The sequence below is a fragment of the Heteronotia binoei genome, chromosome 1, assembly GCF_032191835.1.
Source record: "Heteronotia binoei isolate CCM8104 ecotype False Entrance Well chromosome 1, APGP_CSIRO_Hbin_v1, whole genome shotgun sequence".
Lineage (NCBI taxonomy): Eukaryota > Metazoa > Chordata > Lepidosauria > Squamata > Gekkonidae > Heteronotia > Heteronotia binoei.
Window position 1 is genome coordinate 254,596,379 of NC_083223.1, and position 22,395 is coordinate 254,618,773.

At 45.2% G+C, this 22,395-nt stretch overlaps 1 protein-coding gene across 1 annotated transcript; it reads right to left on the reverse strand.

The window, feature by feature from the left end:
• Positions 1–1,682: 1,682 nt before the first annotated feature.
• CTSF (cathepsin F) lies at positions 1,683–21,137 on the reverse strand. Its single transcript, XM_060253564.1, has 13 exons — positions 20,938–21,137; positions 17,626–17,745; positions 14,443–14,518; positions 12,048–12,157; positions 11,222–11,297; positions 10,751–10,864; positions 9,229–9,374; positions 8,515–8,611; positions 8,003–8,083; positions 6,206–6,325; positions 5,631–5,695; positions 2,979–3,069; positions 1,683–1,842 (listed from the first exon to the last, which is right to left on the reverse strand). The coding sequence occupies exons 1-13, from the start codon at positions 21,118–21,120 to the stop codon at positions 1,706–1,708; spliced, it is 1,416 nt and encodes a 471-aa protein (XP_060109547.1). The 5' UTR covers positions 21,121–21,137; the 3' UTR covers positions 1,683–1,705.
• Positions 21,138–22,395: the final 1,258 nt, after the last annotated feature.

The window sequence follows — 22,395 nt, forward strand, 5'->3', positions numbered from 1 at the left end:
TCCTTGATGCCCAAGGCTGAAAATGATAAATCAGCTCCTTTTTTTCTCCCACTTCTTCTTTAGTCAGCTGTAGTTATTGTCTAATCTGGGAGTTCTTCAAGGCTGGGTATTTTTAAGATATACAAGCCCTATGAGAGAAACCTGTCTGGAAAAACTGATGCGAGCTGCTCTTAGATGATGAGACAAGGTAGGTTACAAACAAATAGCATGTAAAGATCAAACCGGCACTATCTAGCTCTAAGTTTCTGTGGTACTGAGAAACGCTTCACTTTCAATGTGTCTGACCCTCTTACACAACTCAAATGCACATAACAAGACTGCTGCTGCAGTCATGCACCCAGTGATGCATGAGGCAAGTATTTTTCAACACATTACAATTCTGCAAGTTATCATCTTGATCTGCAGAAGTCAGTGGCTAGGAACTGGCTCCTCCTTTCCTCAAGGGGGTTCTAGAACACATAGCTACAGAGCTGGGTTCTACCAAGACAGACATTGACCTAGATATCGGAGGAGATCAGGGCCCTGTGGGACTCGCTATAGTTCCGCAGGGACTGTAAAACTGAGCTTTTCTGGGTGGATTTTGATTAATATCTTGAGGCCACCGGCAAGAGTGATCTAGCTCCCTACTGATGTAAGAAAGAACCATCTATGTTGATATGTCACATGGCCACTACCGCCCCCTATAGCCTGTACAGCTTTGGTGCCTGTTTTATGGTATAAGTTATGATTTTAATTGTGTTTAACTGTATTTATTCTATATGATCTTAATGTATTATGTTGGAAGCCACCCCAAGCAGTTTGAAGGAGGGGTGGGGTATAAATAAAAGGAAATAAATACTCTGACTGGCATTGAAACAGGAACTCATTTGCATATTAGGCCACACACCCCTGACACCAAGCCAGCCAGAACTGTGTTTCTGCTCAAAAAAAGTCATGGAAACAGTTAAACATGTGCTATCCATATTGCTCATTTTATAAGGACATTCATTCTTTAGACATCACCCCAATTCCATTCAATTTTCTAGGTAGATACAACAAGCTTTGGATGTCCCTTTTCCTTTCAGATGGTTCTAAGGAAACCATCTTTAAGGCAGCCAAATTTTGTGCTTCAGCCTAAGAAGGAAACACCCAGTTGAATCATCTTGTTAACTACACATGGAACATAAAATTTAGTTTATAATGTGGTTATGATTTTACTGTATGTGTGTATTTCCTTTCATGGGTTGCTGGCTGTTGATCACATTATTGCTGATCTCTCTGGCAGAGAAAGATTCCCCACCCCACCCAGCACCCTTTTTAACCCAAGAACTGAATCTGGGAACTTCTGCAAGTAAAGGAGGTATTCTACCACTGAGGAAAACCTCTCTGTAAACAGACAGGATTCCTCCCCTTCTCCACATGGGCTTGACTGAATACATATGGAGCAAAAGTCCATCAGTGGCTATTAGCCACAGCATATTGTTAGAACTCTCTATCTGGGGCAGTGATGCTCTGTATTCTTAGTGCTTGGGGGGGGGCAACAGTGGAAGGGCTTCTAGTCTCCTGGACACACTGATGGACCTCTTGATGACACCTGGTTTTTTTGGCCACTGTGTGACTGGATGGGCCATTGACCTGATCCAACATGGCTTCTCTTATGTCCTAGTTATTGCTTCTTGAGAGGAAGTGTGTGTTTTCCTCTCTTCCCCCAATTTCTGCTTGTGGATCACCTCAGTTCCCACTGCAGTGGCAAGGAAGGGGAGGCCACTGAGGCTGGGAATAAGGAACTACTGCCCAGACTTGCCTGCTCTCCCCATTCCTTGCCCCAGCTGTTCTTAATAGCCCAGTAGGGAAGACGGCCACCTGTAGAACAAAACAAAAACAGAGAAGCACAATCAGGAATGGGCAAGCCTCTTGCCAGCTAATATGTCACAAAGCAGAACAACACAGAGACTCCCTGAATCAGAGATTTGGGAGGGGAGACTGATGGACTCCGAATGGCCTTAATTCTGCTAGTCAGTGGCCCATCCTGTACTGTTGCTCAGGAATGGAAATGGAAATTCAGAAGATCACTACCAAAATCCAGAAGATCACTACCAAAATGTTGGGGTTTTTTGAAAAGTGTGGAACAAGAGCTCTCCAGCTCCAGTTTATTATTATTACAGCCCATGGCCAGCACAGATCAAAACAAACGAATTTACATAAAATACAGAAAGTGCACAGCCAATTAGAGTATTAGTATAATATACAAGGAAAATAAAGGAAGAAGAATGCAAAGCCTAAGGGACATTTTTATCACTCCTTTGTGTAATCTTCGCGAATTCTAAAGGCTGTGGCCAAAAATCTGGAGCAAACAAGTGTAACTTGGGAGTTAGAATCTGTAAGTATATTCCTTAATTCAGAGTCTGGAAGACCCATAAATTTCACCAGTAAAGGTTGGATAAATTTGGTTCGTATTTCTTTATAGAGACTACACACAAGCAGAGTATGTTCAATAGTTTCTACTTTACCTGTGTCACACAGACAAACATGCTCAGACATAGGCACCTTTTTATAGCGAAAAGTGTCACATCGGGGCACAGAAAAGGCTCTTCTATGGGATGGAATTGCCAGATTTGATAGATATGGGACTGGGAAAACTACATAACTCTTCTAGAGAGGAATATAAAATCTCAAAACCTTGGCAAAATCACTCTGTCTCTCAGTGTCTAGTATTCTCTGCTTGACTATGGCCCTTGCGTGGTCTAGGGCCATTATCTGTAAAGACTCAGGTGAAAAGCCAAGCATAGACACCTTCTGGTCTAAGCCAGGCAGAACAAGAGCTCTCTCTGCAGGATCTTTCTGTTCACTGATTTGGGAGCAACCTCACCCATGCCCACTCAAAACAACAAGATTAGATCCATAGCATCTTAGAGACCAACCAGAATTTCGGGGTATGAACTTTTGAGAGTCAAGACTGCCCCTACTGCCCTGCAAAACCAACTCAAGCAGCCACTTACGTGTGCCATAGCCCACTAGAAGGACTGCATGGTCAATCATCCAGGGGTTGCAGAACAGTATGAAGGGATGGGAGACACCTTTCCTGTAGAACTGGAAAGAGAACAGACATCCAGGGGTAACTGTACTCTGTTATATATTCTCCATGCTTCACATGTCTCCCATTTGCAGGTTTTAGTTTGCTTGTTTTAGTAATAAGATACTTTAAAAAAAAACATAACCAAGCAATAACATCAGTTCAAACAGCTCCTGGTCCCTCTGATCCAATCCCTTATGGTGTTCCGCATGACACAGCTCTGCCTTCCTGACAAGGAAGGGGGAGAATCCCCTCATTTGCAAAAAAATGAATTTTATTTATTTATTTATTTATTTATTTTATTTGGGATTTATATCCCGCCCTTCCCATGAATGGCTCAGGGCGGCTTCCAACAATTAATCAAACTTAAAAGTAAACAATTTCAAATGTAAAACAATTAAATAATTTAAGCAGTTAAAACATTAAAACAGAGTAATTCAGTTTCCTGTGAACAGATGGCTGGCCAGTTTCCTCAGGTTGTTATCCTAGCTAAATGTAGGCTAGGTATAGGCTAGCCGGAAGAGGGTCGTCTTACAGGCCCTGCGGAACTGCGCTAAGTCCCGCAGGGCCCTCACCTCTTCCGGCAGCTGATTCCACCATACGGGGGCCATAACGGAGAAAGCCCTTTCCCTGGTGGCTTTCAGGCGGGCTTCTTTTGGCCCGGGGATAGTGAGGAGATTTTGTGTTCCTGACCTCAGTGCTCTCTGGGGAACATGTGGGGAGAGACGGTCCTTCAGGTAGGCAGGTCCCAGGCCATATAGGGCTTTAAAGGTAATAACCAGCACCTTGTACCGGACTCGGTATATCACTGGAAGCCAGTGCAGAGTCCGAAGACCCGGCTGAATGTGTTCCCTCTTTGGGAGACCCAATAACAGCCGGGCCGCGGCATTCTGCACCAGCTGCAGTTTCCGGGTCCGAGACAAGGGCAGCCCCATGTAGAGGGCGTTGCAGTAGTCCAACCTTGAGGTGACCGTAGCATGGATCACCGTTGCTAGGTCGTCGCGCTCCAGAAAGGGGGCCAGCTGCCTTGCCCATCTAAGATGAAAAAATGCGGACTTGGCAGCGGCTGCTATCTGAGCCTCCATCTTTAAAGAAGGCTCCAATAGCACCCCCAAGCTCCTGACCCTGTCCGCCGCCATAAGCGGCGCACCATCAAAAGCCGGCAGGGGGATCCCCCTCCCCGGGCCGCGGCGGCCCAAGCAAAGGACCTCTGTCTTCGTAGGATTTAACTTCAGCCCACTCAGTCTGAGCCACTCAGCCACGGCCCGTAGTGCCTGGTCAAGGTTTTCCGGGGCGCAGACAGGTTGGCCATCCATCAGCAGATAGAGCTGGGTGTCATCAGCATACTGGTGACACCCCAACCCATACCTTCGGGCAATCTGGGCAAGAGGCCGCATGTAGATGTTAAATAACATCGGGGAGAGAACCGCCCCTTGGGGCACACCACAATCAAGTGAGCGCCTCCGAGACAGCTCCCCCCCAATTGCGACCCTTTGTCCCCGACCTTCCAGGAAAGAGGAAAGCCACTGTAAGGCCAACCCCTGAATCCCTGCGTCGGCGAGGCGGCACGTCAGTAGCCGATGGTCGACCGTGTCGAACGCCGCCGACAGGTCTAACAACATCACCGCCGAGCCACCCCGATCCAGATGCCGTTGAAGGTCATCCACTAAGGCAACCAACACTGTCTCCGTCCCGTGTCCCGGGCGAAAGCCGGACTGAAATGGGTCGAGGACGGAAGTGTCATCCAGGAAGGTCTGTAACTGCTTCGCCACTGCCCTCTCAATAAGTTTACCCAGAAAGGGCAAATTTGAAACCGGCCGATAGTGTGTCAATTGGGCCGGATCTAGAGATGGCTTTTTTAAGAGGGGTCGGACCACAGCCTCTTTAAGTGGCGTTGGAAAGTGCCCTTCCATTAGGGATCTATTTATGATATCCCGCACGGGATATCTAAGGTCCCCCTTGCAAGATTTAATAAGCCAGGAAGGGCATGGGTCTAATTTACAAGTTGTTGGGCGAGCAGATACAAGAATCCTGTCAACTTCCTCCAGACTGAGGGGGTCAAAGCCATCCAGTATATAATCCGAGGACAGGCTCGGGGCCTCAGGTTCGCTAACTGTCTCCAAACTGGCAGGGGAGTCGGGGCGGAGCAAAGAAATTTGAAGCTATATGTACCACCCACTCCAAAAGGGATGCCAACTTGTACAATATATTCCATTAGCGGAATGAGGCTAAAACAACAAGCAGCATTTTGGAGGCACCATCTGATGCTGAGCCCAGAAGAGCCCTTTTACAACCCCTACACCAGAAGGGTGAACATTAGTGTTACCAACCTCCAGGTGGTAGCTGGAGATTTCTTGGGATCTCAAATGATCTCCAGCTGAGACAGGAAATGGGCTGCTTTGGAAGGTGGATTGTATGGCATTATATTGCACTGAAGCCCCTTCCCTCCCCAAACCTGCCCTTCCTCGCCCCCCACCCCCAAAATCTCCAGTTATTTCCCAACCCGGAGCTGGCAGCCCTACACTGAATACTCTTTACAGCAGAGGAGCACAGCACAGTCATCCTTGGGATCCCTCACCTGCATGCCAAAAGCATTCAGCGCGATGGAGATAGGGCCATTCTTTGCCAGCCAGGCAGCAATATCTATAATGGATCGAGATGGGGGAGATGATTAGACACAAGGCTGTTTGCATGCAGCACAGACATGAAAAGGGAAAAGGAGGGGGTGAACCCTAGAGGATGCACGGGAGTCTGCAGTCCCTCCAAATATTTATTGTAGATTCATCACTAGTGCTTCTTCCAAGTTTCCAGCTTTGTGTTTGCATAGATATGCTTGCATTCATTAATTGTGTGTTACCTTTCTGCCTGACATTAGCAGAAGTGTGCATGCCCCACCATACTCACCTTCCCAGCCTGCTCTCATTGGTGGCTTGCTGACTTTTACAAAAAAAAAATTCTTAAGATGCATCTCAGTACAAAATGCCTCTCTCAAACTATTTTATTCCTTTAGAAAAAGGGTGTCTACTGGGCCCAGAGGATACCCTGGCAGCTGCATCCCCATTCAGTACCACAGTCCCCCAGCCCCCTTTCCATATACCACGGGGCCCAATGTTCAGTGTGCCCCTCCTCCACACAAGTGTCCAAGGCACGCACCATTCTCGTCCCGGGAGATCTCCACAGAGCTATTGATGTAAACGACCACCTTGTCCTTTGAGAAGCCACACTTCTGCGCATAGCCCTCATAGCTGTAGTCACCTTCTGTTTCTAGGCCCCCTGAAAGTTGGGTGGAAGGGAGGAGACAGGAATGGCACAAACTTTTTACTTTGTAAGGTAAAGAAGATGGGCTAGGCCAGAGGTCCCCAATGTCACTGCATTTAAGACACCCAGTTGTTGACCCATTTTAAAATAAATAAATAAAAATAAATGTGGGTATCTGTGTGTTTAATGCTGTCAAGTCACTTCTGACTTATGGTGTCCTATGAATTAATGGCCTTCAGAATGTCTTACTGCCATGCTCAGGTCTGCCAAACTGAGTGGTGACACTATGAATTAATGACCTCCAGCATGTCCTATATATTTTTTTTGAGTTTTTAAGGATTTTATTGACATAAAGATGAAATTACAATTGTTTTTAGAAATGCAGAGAACAGAAAAAATATGCAGTTCCAAGCCAAAACATACAAAACAATATAAATATATATATATATATGCTATGCTTAAGCATATTTAGCCTTAAATCTTGCTATTCATATAGTTAACTCAGTGTACTGTTATTAAAGAATAAATGTCTATTGACGATGTAGATTTGTAATAAGATTGCTTAAAAGAGGAAACCATTTTTCTAATAAGTTCAATTTTCCTGTTTGAAATTGAGATTTAACTACATTATCAGTTACCTTATCTAAAATAAATTCCATATTTCAAGATACCATAAATGCAGCATTTGATGTTCCTTATCCTTCCATTTTGAAGCAATCACTCATTTAGCTGCTGTGAGCATGATCATTATCAATTCTTTATCCTATGCAAAGATTTTAAAGTCCTCCCGTAAATTTAAAGAAGTCCTATCGTTAACAGCCTTGCAAACTGGGGGCGACAGCTTCCTGGATGGAGGCATGGAGTCAATCCATCTCGTGTTGGGTCTTCCTCTTTTCCTGCTGCCATCAAATCCCCTGTCATTAATGCCTTTTCCAATGACTCTTGTCTTCTCACGTGGGTAGTCATGTTAATTTGAAGCAGCAGGACAAAGTTCGAGTCCAATGGCCTGAAAGCTTATACCCAGAATTAAGCTTTGTTGGCCTTAAAGGAGCCACTGGACTCCAACTTTATTCTCTTGTCTTCTTTGATTGTGGCCAAAGTACAATATCCTCAGTTTAGTCATTTTGAGCTCATAGACGGACTGTTTTAAAAAGGTAAACTTTGAGCCAGTCTAAAGGGCTAAACAAACATCCAACACTATTGCATGGAATGGAGAAAGTAGAGAAAGAAGTACTTTTCTCCCTTTCTCACAATACAAGAACTCGTGGGCATTCGATGAAATTGCTGAGCAGACAGGTTAAGACGGATAAAAGGAAGTACTTCTTCACCCAAAGGGTGATTAACATGTGGAATTCACTGCCACAGGAGGTGGTGGCGGCCACAAGTATAGCCACCTTCAAGATGGGTTTAGATAAAAATATGGAGCACAGGTCCATCAGTGGCTATTAGCCACAGTGTATGTGTGTATATAACATTTTTTGCCACTGTGTGACACAGAGTGTTGGACTTGATGGGCCGCTGGCCTGATCCAACATGGCTTCTCTTATGTTCTTATGTTCTTACTATTGCCTCCTAAGATCTCCCAAAGCAAAGCCAGGCTGGACATCAGATGACCAGCAAACAGCAGCAGCAGAACCTCCCACACAGAATACGACGCACTGTAGGTAGATATTTAACTGCAACCAGACTTACCCAGTCTCTCAATGGCCTCATAAGCATTGGACGGCAACCCTCCACCACAAGCTTCGTCTAGAGAATCGCAGTCCACAAGCTCTTTGGAAAGAGAACAGTGGTTTATCAGCCCAGTCCAAAATTGAAGCCAAAGGCAGGCCTTACTATTCTTCCTCCTGGGAATCAACCCATTCCCCTCTCCCATGTCTAACTTGGCTTCAGGCTGTGCAGAGCATGGAAGAAATCTCAACTAGTCATGACCTCCAGATATTTCCTGATGAGCTCCTCGGTGAGGGATGGCCCCATGCAGATCTCATTAGTTTTTCCCTCCCCAACCATCACTGAGACCACACAGCAGGGGCCACACCAGCTAATGGACCTGGTGTGGGATGGCTCAGCCACCAGAACCTCCAACAAGAAGGTCCATCTTGGGCCAGAAGACATGTTTTCAAGCCAAGGCAAATGCCACCTCCAAATGACCATTATGTTGCTCTGTAGCCCAGGCAATGGTCCAGGCTTCCCAAGTTGCCTACCTTGCTCAGAGAGAGAAACCAGGGAACCTTTGTGTAGGAACCACTGGCCTTCCACGTTGCCTGTCACTGAGAAGGCCCAACAGGATCCGCAGTCGCCCTGCAGTCATGAAAGGAGAAGAGGAGAAGGAAGTGATTCTACACAGTTTTACCTTGACCTCAGAGAGAAGGATGTTTGTGTGACAAGGCTGTGAGGCAGCCTCAAAACCTTCAAGCCTTAAAACGTTAAGGCCTGGAATCTCTCACGATCACCTCTTCCCAACTGTGGCTTTCTTAACAAAAGATTACAGAGGCTTTTCCCTGCAGCTGTGCAACTCCTTCACCTAGATATGGTAGCCATCCTGTTCTCCTGGACAATCCAGGTGGAGTCTTGTTTTGTTTGCCTAGCTCTTTTGCTTTCAATTAACTTTATGCTGGGAAAACTGGGCAATTGCTGTTTGGGTGAGGTGATCTGTAATTAGCTAGCTGGAATTGTTGTCTATTGGCCATTGAAGACTGAGATTAGATAGTTTCACATGCAGGAGAAATTTCTGCAGATGCTGCTCGTAAGTTATTGATGTTTCCATTACCCTGCATGAGAAACCCATGCACCGTTATCATCAAACAGAGGCTTACTGCTGGCTGTGTAGTTACCAAACTGCTTTCCACTGCAGAGACTCAAAACTCAGACACTGCCTTTCCACACACCCCCTGCAGTGGGGAAAAAGGGACACAGACCTGGTTCTTCACATCTGTGACAGCCCCATGATCCCTCCAGTCCCACGCGCTTGGAGCTGTGTCATAGGGGATACTGGCCAGTTTCATTGGACGGCGTGACATCTTGGTCAGTAATGGGTTCAAGTAGGTGGTACGGAACTCCTCCTCTAGAAAGGGACAGAAAAATGTACACTGTGGACTAGATACAGAACAGAGCTTTCAGCTTTTGAACATCAGGCTTTACAAAAGCATCCCTCCACCAAATCATCTAGCTCCAACAAGCTGACAAAGCTGTTCAGTTCTCGACTGTGCAAAAACAAAAGGGGTGCGAGTTTTGTCCTCTGAATATGGAGGACGGATGAACATAAAGCCTGCCAAACTGCTAAAGCCCTGGGATGTCCATTGTATTTTGATGCTGATTGGCTGCTCTGGAAGTTTTCACTGTGCAGTTCAGACTGTGCAATTTCTGTTTTCAATTAAAAGAGTTGCCAGGAATTACTATACACTGGAAGCAATCTTATTTCTGAACTGGGAACACTGATCCATCTACCTTGGCAATTTCTGCTTGAACAGATTCTCAATAAGGGTCGTTTTCCTAGTCCAGCCAACCTGTAATTGTCTAACATGTGATTGGAAAATCCCTAATTCAAATGTGTGCTCTACACCACAGAGCTACAGGCCTTCTCTGTAGGGAACAAGTGAAAAACTCTATCAGCTAAGAGAAATCTCTTCTTTTCAGCCCTGCTTTCTCCCTAAATTTTTGAAGTTGTTTTTCCTTCTACAGCACTTTTTACTAACTTTTAACAGTCATATGAAGCTGCCTTCTACTGAATCAAACCCCCGGTCCATCAAAATCAGTATTGTCTACTCAGACTGGCAGCAGCTCTCCAGGGTCTCAAGCTGAGGTTTTTCACACCTACTTGCCTGGACCCCTTTTTAGTGGAGATGCCGAGGATTGAACCTGGGACCTTCTGCTTCCCAAGCAGATGCTCTGCCACTGAGCCACCGTCCCTCCCCATCTGTCTGACTGCTTTCAAGCAGACAACAGGTCATACAAGTTTGTGGCGTCTCTTTATTGACTGCAATGAGATAAGAAAGTTATCTTATTCAGAATTTCTGAACTGCCAAATAATTGAGCTGGGTTTTACAACACACTGGCCCCCTTAACAAACCGAATAGCCCAGCTTAGCCTTGACTCCTCAGAGATTCAGATCTAAGGAGGGTCAGACATCGTTGCACTTGGATAGGCGGCCACCAAGGAAGACGGGATTGCCACAGAGGAAAGAAATGGCAAACCATCTCTGCTTGTCTCTTGGCTGGAACATCCTATGGATGGGTTTGCAATGAGTCTGTTGCACTTCAGTGGCATGCTGTTGTTCTTCTTCCTCATCCCACTTAGACAAGAATCCACACAAAGGTGTCTTGTTGGTCATTAGGGAGGCTATGGGACAGCTTCTACTAGCAGAAGAATACAATCTGCCTGCTGAAGAGTGCATACCAAAAAAAAAAAAGGAAGCCAAGTCTTCTCTTTATTCTCATCTACCTGTCAAGTCACTAAATTTGGTGACTCCGTATTCTGCTGTGCCCTGATCCAGCTCTTGAATGACCTGGGCCTTCTTCAGGTTCTCAGCAAAGATTTGGAAGCGCCTTTCCGTTTCTGCAATGAAGAAACCCAATGGGAACAGTTGGAAACAGTTACAATTATTAACATTTATCATGTTCTAATGCATGCAGGATGCTTCCGCATTATTTGTCTCTTCAGCACTGGAGTTGGGGTTGTATGGGTCATGGGGCATAGCAAGTTAAAGCGAGTGAAAATACTGCCAGGGAGTAGAAGAAAACAAAATTCCCCTGTTCTTCAAACTAAAGAAACAGGTCTGACCTCAAGCACTTTTATAACGCTTCCATGGATTTGAGATCGCCTAAGAGAAAGCAGTTTCGGAAAAAGGGGCAGGCCTTTGGTTCTCCTAGCAGCCTCCTTATCAATTATTATGTGTTTCCTTATCTTATTTACCTCTTTGGTTCTTGTAGCTCTTCCTGTAGGTGGTCAGGAAGTCCTTGAAGAGGGAAACCAGTCGGATGGAGGCATTCTAGGAAAGTTCAAAATGCAGAAATGAGAAGCTGCCAAGTTGTAAGCAAATGACAAAATTGTACAGAAATGGCAACAATCCAGTAGCTCCTACATAAAGCTGGCTTACATTGCTGTATGCAATTTTCTACAGGCTCTGGGGAAATCAAGTATATAGGCTATGAACAAAAGTGCCCCCACTTCTGCTAAGGAAGAGGCTGATCCCTGAAGGAGGAGATAAATCATACTGAGAAAAGATGAGAGATAACCAAGAAAGGCATGCTTGGCATTTAGAATCACCAGCAACTGGGCAAATTAAATACAGTAGAAGCATCACAAAAAATTGATCCATTTTGGTAAACAACCATCAATAGGAAGGAGAAACAGCAGTTAATCTTGATAAGATGATGTTATGTTAAGCCACATGATTATCATCAAGAAGCAGTTATTTGCAGAGGTTGCAAAGAAGCGTTTTTGGCTCACATGCAAAATAGAGAACTTTGCAAAGTTATAAAAATGATTAGCTCACGATCTCAGTGCAAGCCCAAAGCAGCAACCAACAATGACATCACAATATGAGTCTCACATCATCGAACCACAGGTCCATCTAGTCCAGTATCCCACTTTACACAGCAATCAGCCAGATGCTTCCACAAGCAAGGAATACGAAGGCAAGCAGGAAGGATGCAGATTAACAAGCAAGGATTCTGGGGCCTGCTGAATTCTACCACAGGTTTGCACCCTAACTTCAGAAAGGAAGACCACCACCCACCTGCAAAGACCTCTTATCCTGGAATGGTTCCTCCGCTTCCAGTGCAGGTGCTTTGGGATGAAACACTTCCCATTGTTCCAGCTTTACCATCTGGACTACCTCAGATGGTTCTGTAGGGAGATCAAGAGCAACATTTTCAGTACTAGCAGCTGCTTCACTAACAAAGTCCAGGAAGCCATCAGTTAACACCTCAACCCTTTATGCTCCAATGGCATTCTCTGACATCCACCAATATACCTCCTTACCAAGGCCTGTCTAGATCTGATATGCAGAAGGAACTTTCTAGCTGACAATCTGCATGCAGTTATTCCTGTCAAGTCCCGATGGCCCAAGATTAATTCATGCATCAGTCAAAGAAGTGGGGGCCAGGTACACCAACTGACTGTTTCTATGGTCAAACCCACCATAGCTTTTCACCATACAAGACTCTTCCTAGCTCCGTCCCTTTCTCAAATCACTCTTAACTGGGGAGAGGTGGCAAAGTCCCAGATCTTTTTTTTTTTTAATTGAAGGTTTTATTTCAGTTCTCAGCACTCAAATATCATACCAGAAATGAAATACAATCACAAAAGAGATCTGAATTTGAATAAACTGAATCCAATTAATCACTTACAACCACTGGGACTGTAATTCATCAAAATTCTAATTTCTTTGAAAAAAAATATTAAAATGTGATTTCCCATTTCGTCAATTAAAAAGGTAAAGGTAAAGGTGGTTCCCTGTGCAAGTACCAGTCGTTTTCGACTCTGGGGTGCCGTTGCTTTCACAACATTTTCACGGCAGACTTTTTACGGCGTGGTTTGCTATTGCCTTCCCCAGTCATCTACACTTTCCCCACAGCAAGCAGGGTACTCATTTTACCGACTTCGGAAGGATGGAAGGCTGAGTCAACCTGGAGCTGGCTACCTGAACCAGCTTCCGCTGGGATCGAACTCAGGTCGTGACCAGAGGGCTCCGACTGCAGTACTGCAGCTTTACCACTCTGCGCCATGGGGCTCTTATTTCATCAATTACATTAACCTAAAACTTTGGAGGTTGCTGGCTGCAGATGCTAATGGTGAAGTTGCTGGAGAAAGCTTCTCAGATATTCAAAGACAAGTCTTGCAGCTTGTGTAACTGCATTCAAAAGTGGTTCTGAAAATACTTTGCAATTATGAGACTCCAGCTTACAAACTTGCAATCCAATTTGCACAAGAGGCCAATAAAAGTATCACAACAACTTAAGAAGAGTGTTGCTGGATCAGACCAATCTAGTCTATCTAGTCCAACATTCTATCTCACAGAGTGGCCAGCTAGTTATCCAGGGGCCAATGAATAGGGTGCAGCTAGAAGCCAAAGGACTTCCCCTGGTGTTGCCTCCTGGTACAGGTATTCCGAGGTTTACCGCTTCTGACTGTGGAGTTTCCCTTTAGTCACCATGGTAGTCACTAGTAGATGCTAACTGACCTATTCTCCATTAATCTAAACCCCTTTAATCTAACCCATTAACCTAACTCCCATTAATCTTAACCCTTTTAAAGCTGGGGCCATCACTACATCCTCTGGTAGCAAATTCTACATTTTAAACCCTTGTTAGATAAGGAAGCATTTCCCTTTTTCTATCCTGATCATCCATCAACTTCATTGGATGCCCTTGAGTTCTACTATTTTAGGAGAGGGAGAAAAAGTTCCACTCTCTACCCCAAGCATAATTTTATCATTTTATCATGCACACAACTTTTAGTAATTTATTTTCTAAACTGAAAAGTCCCAAACTCTTCAGACTCTTCTAATAGGAAAGATGCACCAACTTGCTAATCACCTTGGTTGCCCTCTTCTGTACTTTCTCCAGCTCTGCAATATCCTTTTTGAGATACAATTATCAGAACTGCACATAGTGTTCCAAATGTGGCCACACCACCCTTTCCTCATAAGCACAGAATTTGCCTTTCTTCACTGCTGTGGCACATTGAGTTGACATGGCTGTGGAGCTGCACTACCATTCCAAGGTCTCTTTCGGAACTGCTAAGTTCAGATCCATTAGCATATACTCAGAGCTGGGATTTTTTGTTCAAATCTTCTCTCAACCATTCTAGATGCTGCCTGTTTACATGGGGATGGGTCCAGTGGGCAGGTAGCAACTCAAGCGCCATGGCAGCTCTCTACTCCCCCCCCCCACACCTTGAACATGAGGATCCCCCCAAACTTCAAGATGCTCAGCAGGCTGCAGATATAAGGGGGAGGTGACAAACTTCTGCTCTGCAAGCTTTGCTCTGCCCCTTCTGCTTTAAAGCCAACATTCTTTTGGGGCCAGGAAGCTTCTGTTTTATCGCACAACATAAAGGTAAGAGAGGTTTTGACCTTAGCATTCTTTGCTATATTTATATTCCAGACAAGCTGCCTGGACCTGACATACCGGCAGGATGGCACTCTTGCTTCACCAGTTTCTTCTTGTTCATCCAGGGTTGACTCCAAACCTCAAAGTAACATGCCTCAAGGGGGGAGAGAACAAAGAAGAGTCATGAGTGCATGGGAAGCACAGAAAGCAGGCAGTGGTGAGGTGCCTAGTAGACTGGGGCAAGGCTGGAAATCAGAAATCTTGGCTTGACACCTATTCTGAAAGAGCAAAGGGGATCTCTATTGGGTTGGGGAGAAGCGGCTATGGAAGGTTAGGAGCTCCTGGAAAAGAGTGGAGTCTGGCAGGGCGGCGGTGTGTGTGTGTGTGGGGAATCTTTGCCTTCCAGTACTTCTAATTCTCCCTCTGAGCTGTGCAGGGCTATCAGCTGACCACAAGCAGCTGAGCTGTCCCTGTTTGAGGGAAGTTCATGCAAAGGAATTTGGCGAACACCCTGTCACAAGATAACACATGAGGAAACTAACTAGGACTTGGGTCTCCAGTGAGTGGATACTAAATGGAGACTGTGGTCTTGCAAATTAAAATGTGAGTCTTAAGAAGAAATGGATATTAAAAGCAAAGTTTATTTCCATGAATGGTTGCACACTATGTCTTCTCAGGGGGAGGCACAGAACACACTGTCAAGCAAAAGAAGCCCCCAGTAAATAGGACATAACAGTCTTCACTAATTCTTTACCATGTAGTATATAGTAATATCCAACAGACACCTCACATTCAATATCAAAATACACAGTAAGCAAAGAACTTTCAAGAGTACAATTAGAAATTACACGCAACAAGGTTCATACAAAACATACTCCCAAATCCATACTCCTGTGAGTCAAAACTGCTTTCCAAAATTCTGTTACAAATTATCCAGGTAGCTACATAGAAAAGTCTCTGAAGGTGCTACTCATGGAGATAAAAATATCCATTCAGCTGACTGGTAACTGATGCAAACGGTCCGGTTTTGGAATCTTGAGCCACAGTTGAGCTTTTCTCATGGAGCAATATCCTCTTAATGTATCATTTTAAATACAGAGGAGAAAAAAATTCCTAAAGAGTGGAGCACCCAGGCCTCAAGTTATTTTTCAATGGCCATCATCCTATGTCTTTCTCAGCAGAGGGTTTCTCCTCTATGATTAAAATGATACATTAAGAGGGTATTGCTCCATGTGCAGCTCAGATGTGGCTCAGAATTCCAAAACCAGACCTTTTGCAATGATTACCGGTCAGCTTAATAGATATTTCTATCTCCATGAGCAGCACCATCAGAGACTTTTCTATGTAGCTACCTGGAGAATTTGTAACAGAATTTTGGAGAGCAATTTTGATTCAAGGAAGTATGGATTTGGGAGTATGTTTTGCATGAATCTTGTTATGTGTAATTTCTAATTGTACTCTTGAAAGTTCTTTGCTTACTGTGTGTTTTGATATTGTACGAGAGGTGTCTGTTTGATATTGCTATATACTATTTCATGGTAAAGCGTTAGTGAAGACTTATGTACTATTTACTGGGGATTTCCTTTGCTTGATCTTGATTACCCCTAGGGCCCCGTGTGCTTGCTTTACAGAACACACTGTGGCTTGTTCCAATACAATTTCCTCTTTGTAATTCTCAGGGAGACATAGTGGGAGCAGGTAGCATAGCTGCTTTCTGGATATCTGGGGGACAGATCTGATAGTTACAGTTTATCTGGGAGCCTGTGAAGGTGGCAGAGATGCCACACTGCCCCTCTACTTAACATGGAGACCTTGCTTTGGGATCTGTAGCAGTGATAAGACTGGAGGAAGGAGTTCACAGCCCATTCCAGATGCCCCAAAGGATGAATGTTCTGCTACCCATCTGCAGGATGATCCTATCTACTCATCTCAAGGATGACAGATCCCAACGTGCTTCAAAACAGTCTCTGCTTAGATTGCAATAAGAGAAATTAATGGAAACTGGAAGTACCAGCTAGCGGCAGCATCTGTTGTGGTTCAAAAAGCGTTTAAATGGTTTTCCCTCCTCTCCCATAACCTGGACTACAGAATTGTCAGCTAGCGCAAGTCTCGTTTCAGGGCTTTCTGGTGCTTTAGAAGGAAAAGCAGCCTGAAGATTTGTGTTCACAGCATGTGGTTTACACACAACCAAGGTATTTGCATATCAGAAAGGAAGCAGAAATATAACAAGGAGCAAATTCCATCAGCATTTCCAAATTTTTTAAATTCTTAAACAAGGGAATTATCTCTTTTTTTTAATTCTTCCCTTCTTCCAAGGAGCTCAGGGTAGCAAGCACATTCCCACATTTTACCTTTACAACAACAACCCTGTGAAGTAGCAAAGCTGAGGAACATTGACTGGTCCAAGGTCACCCAATAAAATGAACAGGGATTTTCACTTGGGTCTCCCAAGCTCTTGCACAATACTCTCATCACTACACTACATCTATCCTCTAATTTACACCTTGAAGTGGCTGCATCTGGTTCTTAGTTCAACCAACCGAGGTATTTAATCACAGAGTGTGATTAAAATGTGGAATTCACTGCCAGAGGATGTAGTGATGGCCACAGGAATAAACAGCTTTAAAAAGGGATTATATAGATTCATGGAGGAGAGGTCTATCAGCTACCAGCCACGATGTCTGAGGGGAACTTCCACATTCAGAGGCACTAAACCTCTGAATACCAGAACCAAGAGGCAACACCAGGGGAACGTCTTGGCCACTATGCCCTGTTATTTGCTGTCCAGAGGAACTGGGTTGCCGTTATGTGAGACAGAATGCTGGATGAGATGCACTACTGGTGTGATCCAGCAGGGCTATTCTTATGTTCTTACCTAACCATTCAAACCCGATGTTTTCTAAACTACTCTTAGCTGAACTGATATATATTGAAAGCAGAGCTTTTTTTGAGCAGGAATGCAGTTCCAGTGGGCTTGGCATCAGGGGGGGTGGCCTAACACGCAAATAGGTTACCAATGGGCTTTTTCTACAAAAAAGCCCTGTGTGAAACAATAGCGATGTCAGGGGATGTGGCCTATTAGTTCCTGCTGGGCTTTTTCTACAAAAAAACCCTGCTTCAAAGTCATCAGTACAACTACCTGGCCCCTAGGCACCAATCAGAGGACTCCAGATGCCCATCAAGTCAGAGGCTTTAACCCCTTGCAAAAACCTACAAATGGAAATCAGAGCCGAAAAGCCTGAGCAGAATCTTGGTCCTTACAATTTGTTCAAGCTTTCCTGGAGTGATGCAACCAGAAGCATCTTGAGCCTCAGCCTGAGTCCCAGTGCACAGACTCTTCAGCAGGGTCACATCCAGGTAGTATTTGATGCCATTCACGACCTAGAAAAGGGAAAGAGCTCTCAAACAAAAGCTTGGGAAGTTGCCAGGTGATGTTGCCTGCAGGAAGCTGGACAGGTCTGGTAGCAGTTGGAAGAAGCTGGGAGTGTCCTTGTGTATTGTTTGAAAGTGGCAGGTACTGAGGCCAAAAAGAAATGGGATTGACCAGGATGTGAGGATGTTTTACTTACAGTATACCTTCCCTGAATTTCAAGTTAAGGCTCATAGCTGTGAGCTCTCACTATAAAAAGAAAGCAAATTCCAGAAACTCAACCCATATGACACTAGAAAATATTTGCTAGTGGCAAAAGGAGGGTATTACCTTATTTTTAATGCCTGTCACGCTTGATTCTTGAAAATTTAAAGATAGAAAAGAGGTCACTACAATTCTGTTTCCTGCTGCCTAGTTTCCTTGATGAATTCCAAAGGAAAGTGGAATTCTTGGGGAGCAATTACAGCAGTCTCTTTCTAATCTCCTTTTGAAATTCCTTTGTGGCCTCATAACGTCAAACATGTCAATTTATTCTTTGTCACAGGGACTGACCTGTTTGTCCAATGTAGAAGGTGGAAGAGCAATCAAAACAGAGTAATTTAAAAGGAGTACTGAAAATTGAACCTTTCAAGAGGCTTCCTGTCTCCAATTGGCTTCTCTGCAGCTACATTCAAACACCAGTAGGGGAACATTTTAATCTTTCAAGAAATTCAATAGTAGTTTCCTTATAAAGGAATTTCAAAGGGAGATAAGAGAGACTGCTGAATTGCAATTGATAATGAAGCTTGAGACAATGCATCCTCTTAGATTGAACTGAGATTGGGTTTACTGTCTCATTACCCATCGCACCTAATCTAATTATACCTGCTATTGTCACTCACCTGCTAAAATCACTCCACTCTCCAAAATACAAAGACAGATGGACTCATTCTAGCTGCACCAGAAGTGAGCATTGACTCATGAACGCTCATACCCTGCTACAAGTTTTTGTTAGTTTTTAAGGTGCTACCAGACTCTTGCTCTTTTCTACTGTTATAGACAGATTAACATGGCTATCCATTTTGATCAATCTGGGAGGTGGGGAGGTTCTCTAGAAAGGCCAAAGAAACAACCTGGCACAGCAGTTGGCAATTACATAGAAGCTTGGCAAGAACTCCTGCAGAGTCAATCTCTCAGACTGAGAAATTTAGTAATATGACAAGAGAAATGTACAACATTTCAAGTTATTGGGTACAGAAAACTAGATCCTATCGATAATATAATTTTGTATTAAAGAGCAGACAAAGTACCAGCTAGGGATCTTGCCCTGATTTTCCTGTTGTCTGCCAGCCTAGACAATGCTTCTGGTTCGTCTCTGAGTCACTGACCTAGTTTTCTTGCACAAATAGTTGTGGGTGAATTTACACCACCGCAATCACACCGTGGGGTTTATTATTTGAAGGCCAACCTCAAACCTATTTAGTTGCTATCTAGCTGCTGAGAAGCCAATTGGAGACAGGAAGCCTCTTGAAAGGTTCAATTTTCAGTACTCCTTTTAAATTACTCTGTTTTGATGGAATCTACCTACAGCTGCTTCAGATTAAGCAGATTATACACGTAACACTGCACAAAAACAAGTGGGTGTAACAAAACACAAAACAGAGTGTAGAAGAGAGAGCGGGAGAGAGAGTCCATCTAGGTCAAGGGAAAAGGGCTCTTCCCTCCCTGCAGCAATAAGCACAGAGGTCATACCTTCTCACAAAGCCATACCCATCTTTATTTGCTGTACTGCAAGTTAGTCTATCTTTCCTTTTCCCCTCACATTTCCCACACAACTTTTTCTGCATACCTTTCCCTATATCCCCCCCCCCCCCAAAAGTAACATCAGCCTTCCCTCTTCCAGGCAAAGTTACAACCATCCAAATTACCTGTACTGCACAAAACGCTTAATTCTGTAAAATAACACTGCTTCTATACTAGTTATTTGAATACGGTTAATAAGTCAGTTATTCACCTTGGGTCCTGAATGACCAGGAGATTATAATACACTATAAATATTAAGCAGAGATAGACATGATGTCTTTTCACTACTGTCTTAACCCTTGGTTTGCCACTCTCCTTGAGGGTTCCAGTTCATCTAAGGAAGCCAACTTCCAGGTGGGACCTGTGGATCCCCCCAGAATTAGAACTCATCTCCAGACCAGTGGTCCCTCTAAGCTGAGTCAGTGTGAGCTAGCACATAGTTCTTTAGCATCCAGCTTTCAGCCATTTTAGTCTTAGCTCAGAAAAAATGGTCCCAGAGCAAACTGATTTATTCAGTAGCTTCTAACTTTAATTCCAGTAGCTCATGAAGTAGAATTTTTGCTCACAAGACTCCACAGCTTAGAGGGAGTACTGTCCTGACTACAAAGATCAGTCCTCCTGGAGAAAATGGAATGCTTCGAAGGATGGACTCCACAGCACTGAAGCCCATTGACGTCTCTGCTCCTCAGGCTCCATCCCCAAATCTCCATAAGTTTATCTCTCCAGGAGAGGGGGCTTAATTCCTGTACAAATCCAGGCCTCAGATTCAGCAGGAGCTCACAGGAGCACAGCTCCTGAACCTTTCTGAGGGTTCCCCCTCTTCCTTCCCACCTACTTCCTCCCTTGAATAGTAGGTGCAGCCGCATAACAATCCCTGGATTAGGAGAGTAGGCAGCCAGCCACCAGGAGCTTTGCCACACCCCCAACAGCCCTCATGAACCCCTGGAGAAGCCCACATCACCCTTTCTCCACTTCTTATGTGGTTCTGGGGGGCAGGTGGCTTGTTGGCCTTTTGACAGGAGAGGGCAGCCCAGGATAGCCCCAGGTGAGCGAGGCCTCCTTGGGCGGGTTGGATCTCTAGCCAGCCCAAACAGGCCTTGCTCATCTGGGGCTCTCCTTTCTTGCATCAGGTTGCTTTTGGCTGGTGGGAGGGCATATGCTAATGAGTTATGCTAATGAGCTCCACCACATATTTTTCTACAAAATGACCCCTGTACAAATCAATTCCCTTCCTTCCCCCCCCCACTGCATGCACCACCCCCAGCCAGCCTCCTCCACCCCAGAAGTACCCCCAAGCTGCGCAATGACCCCAGCCGCCATTTCCTCTCCCCCCACCATCCCCTCACTCACAGGACTGCCCCCTCTACGTGACGTCACCACCACCTCGCTTTCCGTACCCCTCCCCTCCTGCCCCTTCCGACCTGGGTCTTGGCTTCTCTCAGCGTCCAGAGGCGACCCGTCTGAGCGGCTTCGGCCAAGGCGAAACGCGCCGCCTCTCGAGCGGCAGCGTCTCCCGCGTCCACCACGGCCGCCCAGCCTGGCCCGGCTGAGGCGATACAGAACAGAAAAAACGGGCAGAGAAAGAGGAGCGAAGCCGGCGCCATCCTCCGTGCGGCTGAGGAGAAAAGGTTGTTTTGCCGATCACTCGGCTGAGGCGGGAAGGGGGCGGTGTGCGGTTGGCCGTGGGAGGGGCCTCGCCACAAGCCCCGCCCCGCGTGACGTCACCGCCCCATCTCTTTGCCTGAGGCGCCGGGAGAACCGGCGTCGTCGCGCCCTATAAATTGCGGGGTGGCTTGGAGGCGGGAAGGGAACCGGTTTTGTTCCCTTCAGGCGGGTGGCGGGAGGAAGGGAACCGGTTTTGTTCCCTTCAGGCGGGTGGCGGGAGAGGAACGTTATTCGTTTCTAAGCACGGTCGTTTCAGGCGGGCAGCTGAGTGGGTCTGAAGCGCCAGAACAAAGTTCAAGTCCAGGAGCACCTACCTTTAAGACCAACCCACGTTTTTTCAAGGCGCATTTAAACAAGTAGTTGGGGGGGGGGGTTGTATTGGTTTTAATGGTGCCCCTGAACTCCAACTTCGTTAACAACGTTAGTATGAGGGATGACCCCAAAATTAAGTATTCTTCTTCCTCCATAAGGGGAAGGCTATAGAATTATATAAGGTGAAAAGTGTTGAGGGAAATAGGAGTGCAGGACTCCCAACCAATGTTGCCTCTAAGCTGCAGAGTCTTGTGAGCAAAAATTCTATTTTGTGAGCTACTGGTATTCAAGTTTTGACCTACTGCATAAATTATTCTGCTCTGGGGCCATTTTTTCCAAGCTAAAACAAATGTGTGAGCTAGCTCACGCTAACTCAGCCTAGAGGGAACACTGCTCCCAACCCCTCCCTGCTCAATAAGGGAGAGAGATGAAACTGGCAGGGACCATATAGTTTCACAGAGAGAGAGAGAGAACTGTATAAAAGCAACTCTAATTTATTAGAGTACAAAACCATTACACAAAAAATATGCAAAGAAATAGTAATTTTAATATTCATCATATTAAAAAGGTAGTCCCCTGTGCAACCACCAGTCATTTTTAACTCTGGGGTGACGTTGCTTTCACAACATTTTCATGGCAGACTTTTTTTTTACGGGGTGGTCTGCCATTGCCTTCCCCAGTTTACACTTCCCCCTCAGCTGAATACTTATTTTACCGACCTTGGAAGGATGGAAGGCTGAGTCGACCTGGAGCTGGCTACTTGAACCAGCTTCCACTGGGATCGAACTCAGGTCATGAGCAGAGGGCTCCAACTGCGGTACTGCGGCTTTACCACTCTGCGCCACTGGGCTCTTTTCGTCATATTAGAAGACATAAAAGGCCAATACTTATAAGCAAAGAGT

Excerpts from the sequence above, each read along its gene's own strand:
- CTSF (XM_060253564.1), bottom strand. The coding sequence starts at position 21,120 with ATGGCGCCGGCTTCGCTCCTCTTTCTCTGCCCGTTTTTTCTGTTCTGT. Across the intron at positions 6,326-8,002 it reads TGAGGCCATTGAGAGACTGG|GGGGCCTAGAAACAGAAGGT; the intron begins GTAAGTCTGGTT and ends CCCAACTTTCAG. Across the intron at positions 3,070-5,630 it reads TGAATGCTTTTGGCATGCAG|TTCTACAGGAAAGGTGTCTC; the intron begins GTGAGGGATCCC and ends TTCTCTTTCCAG.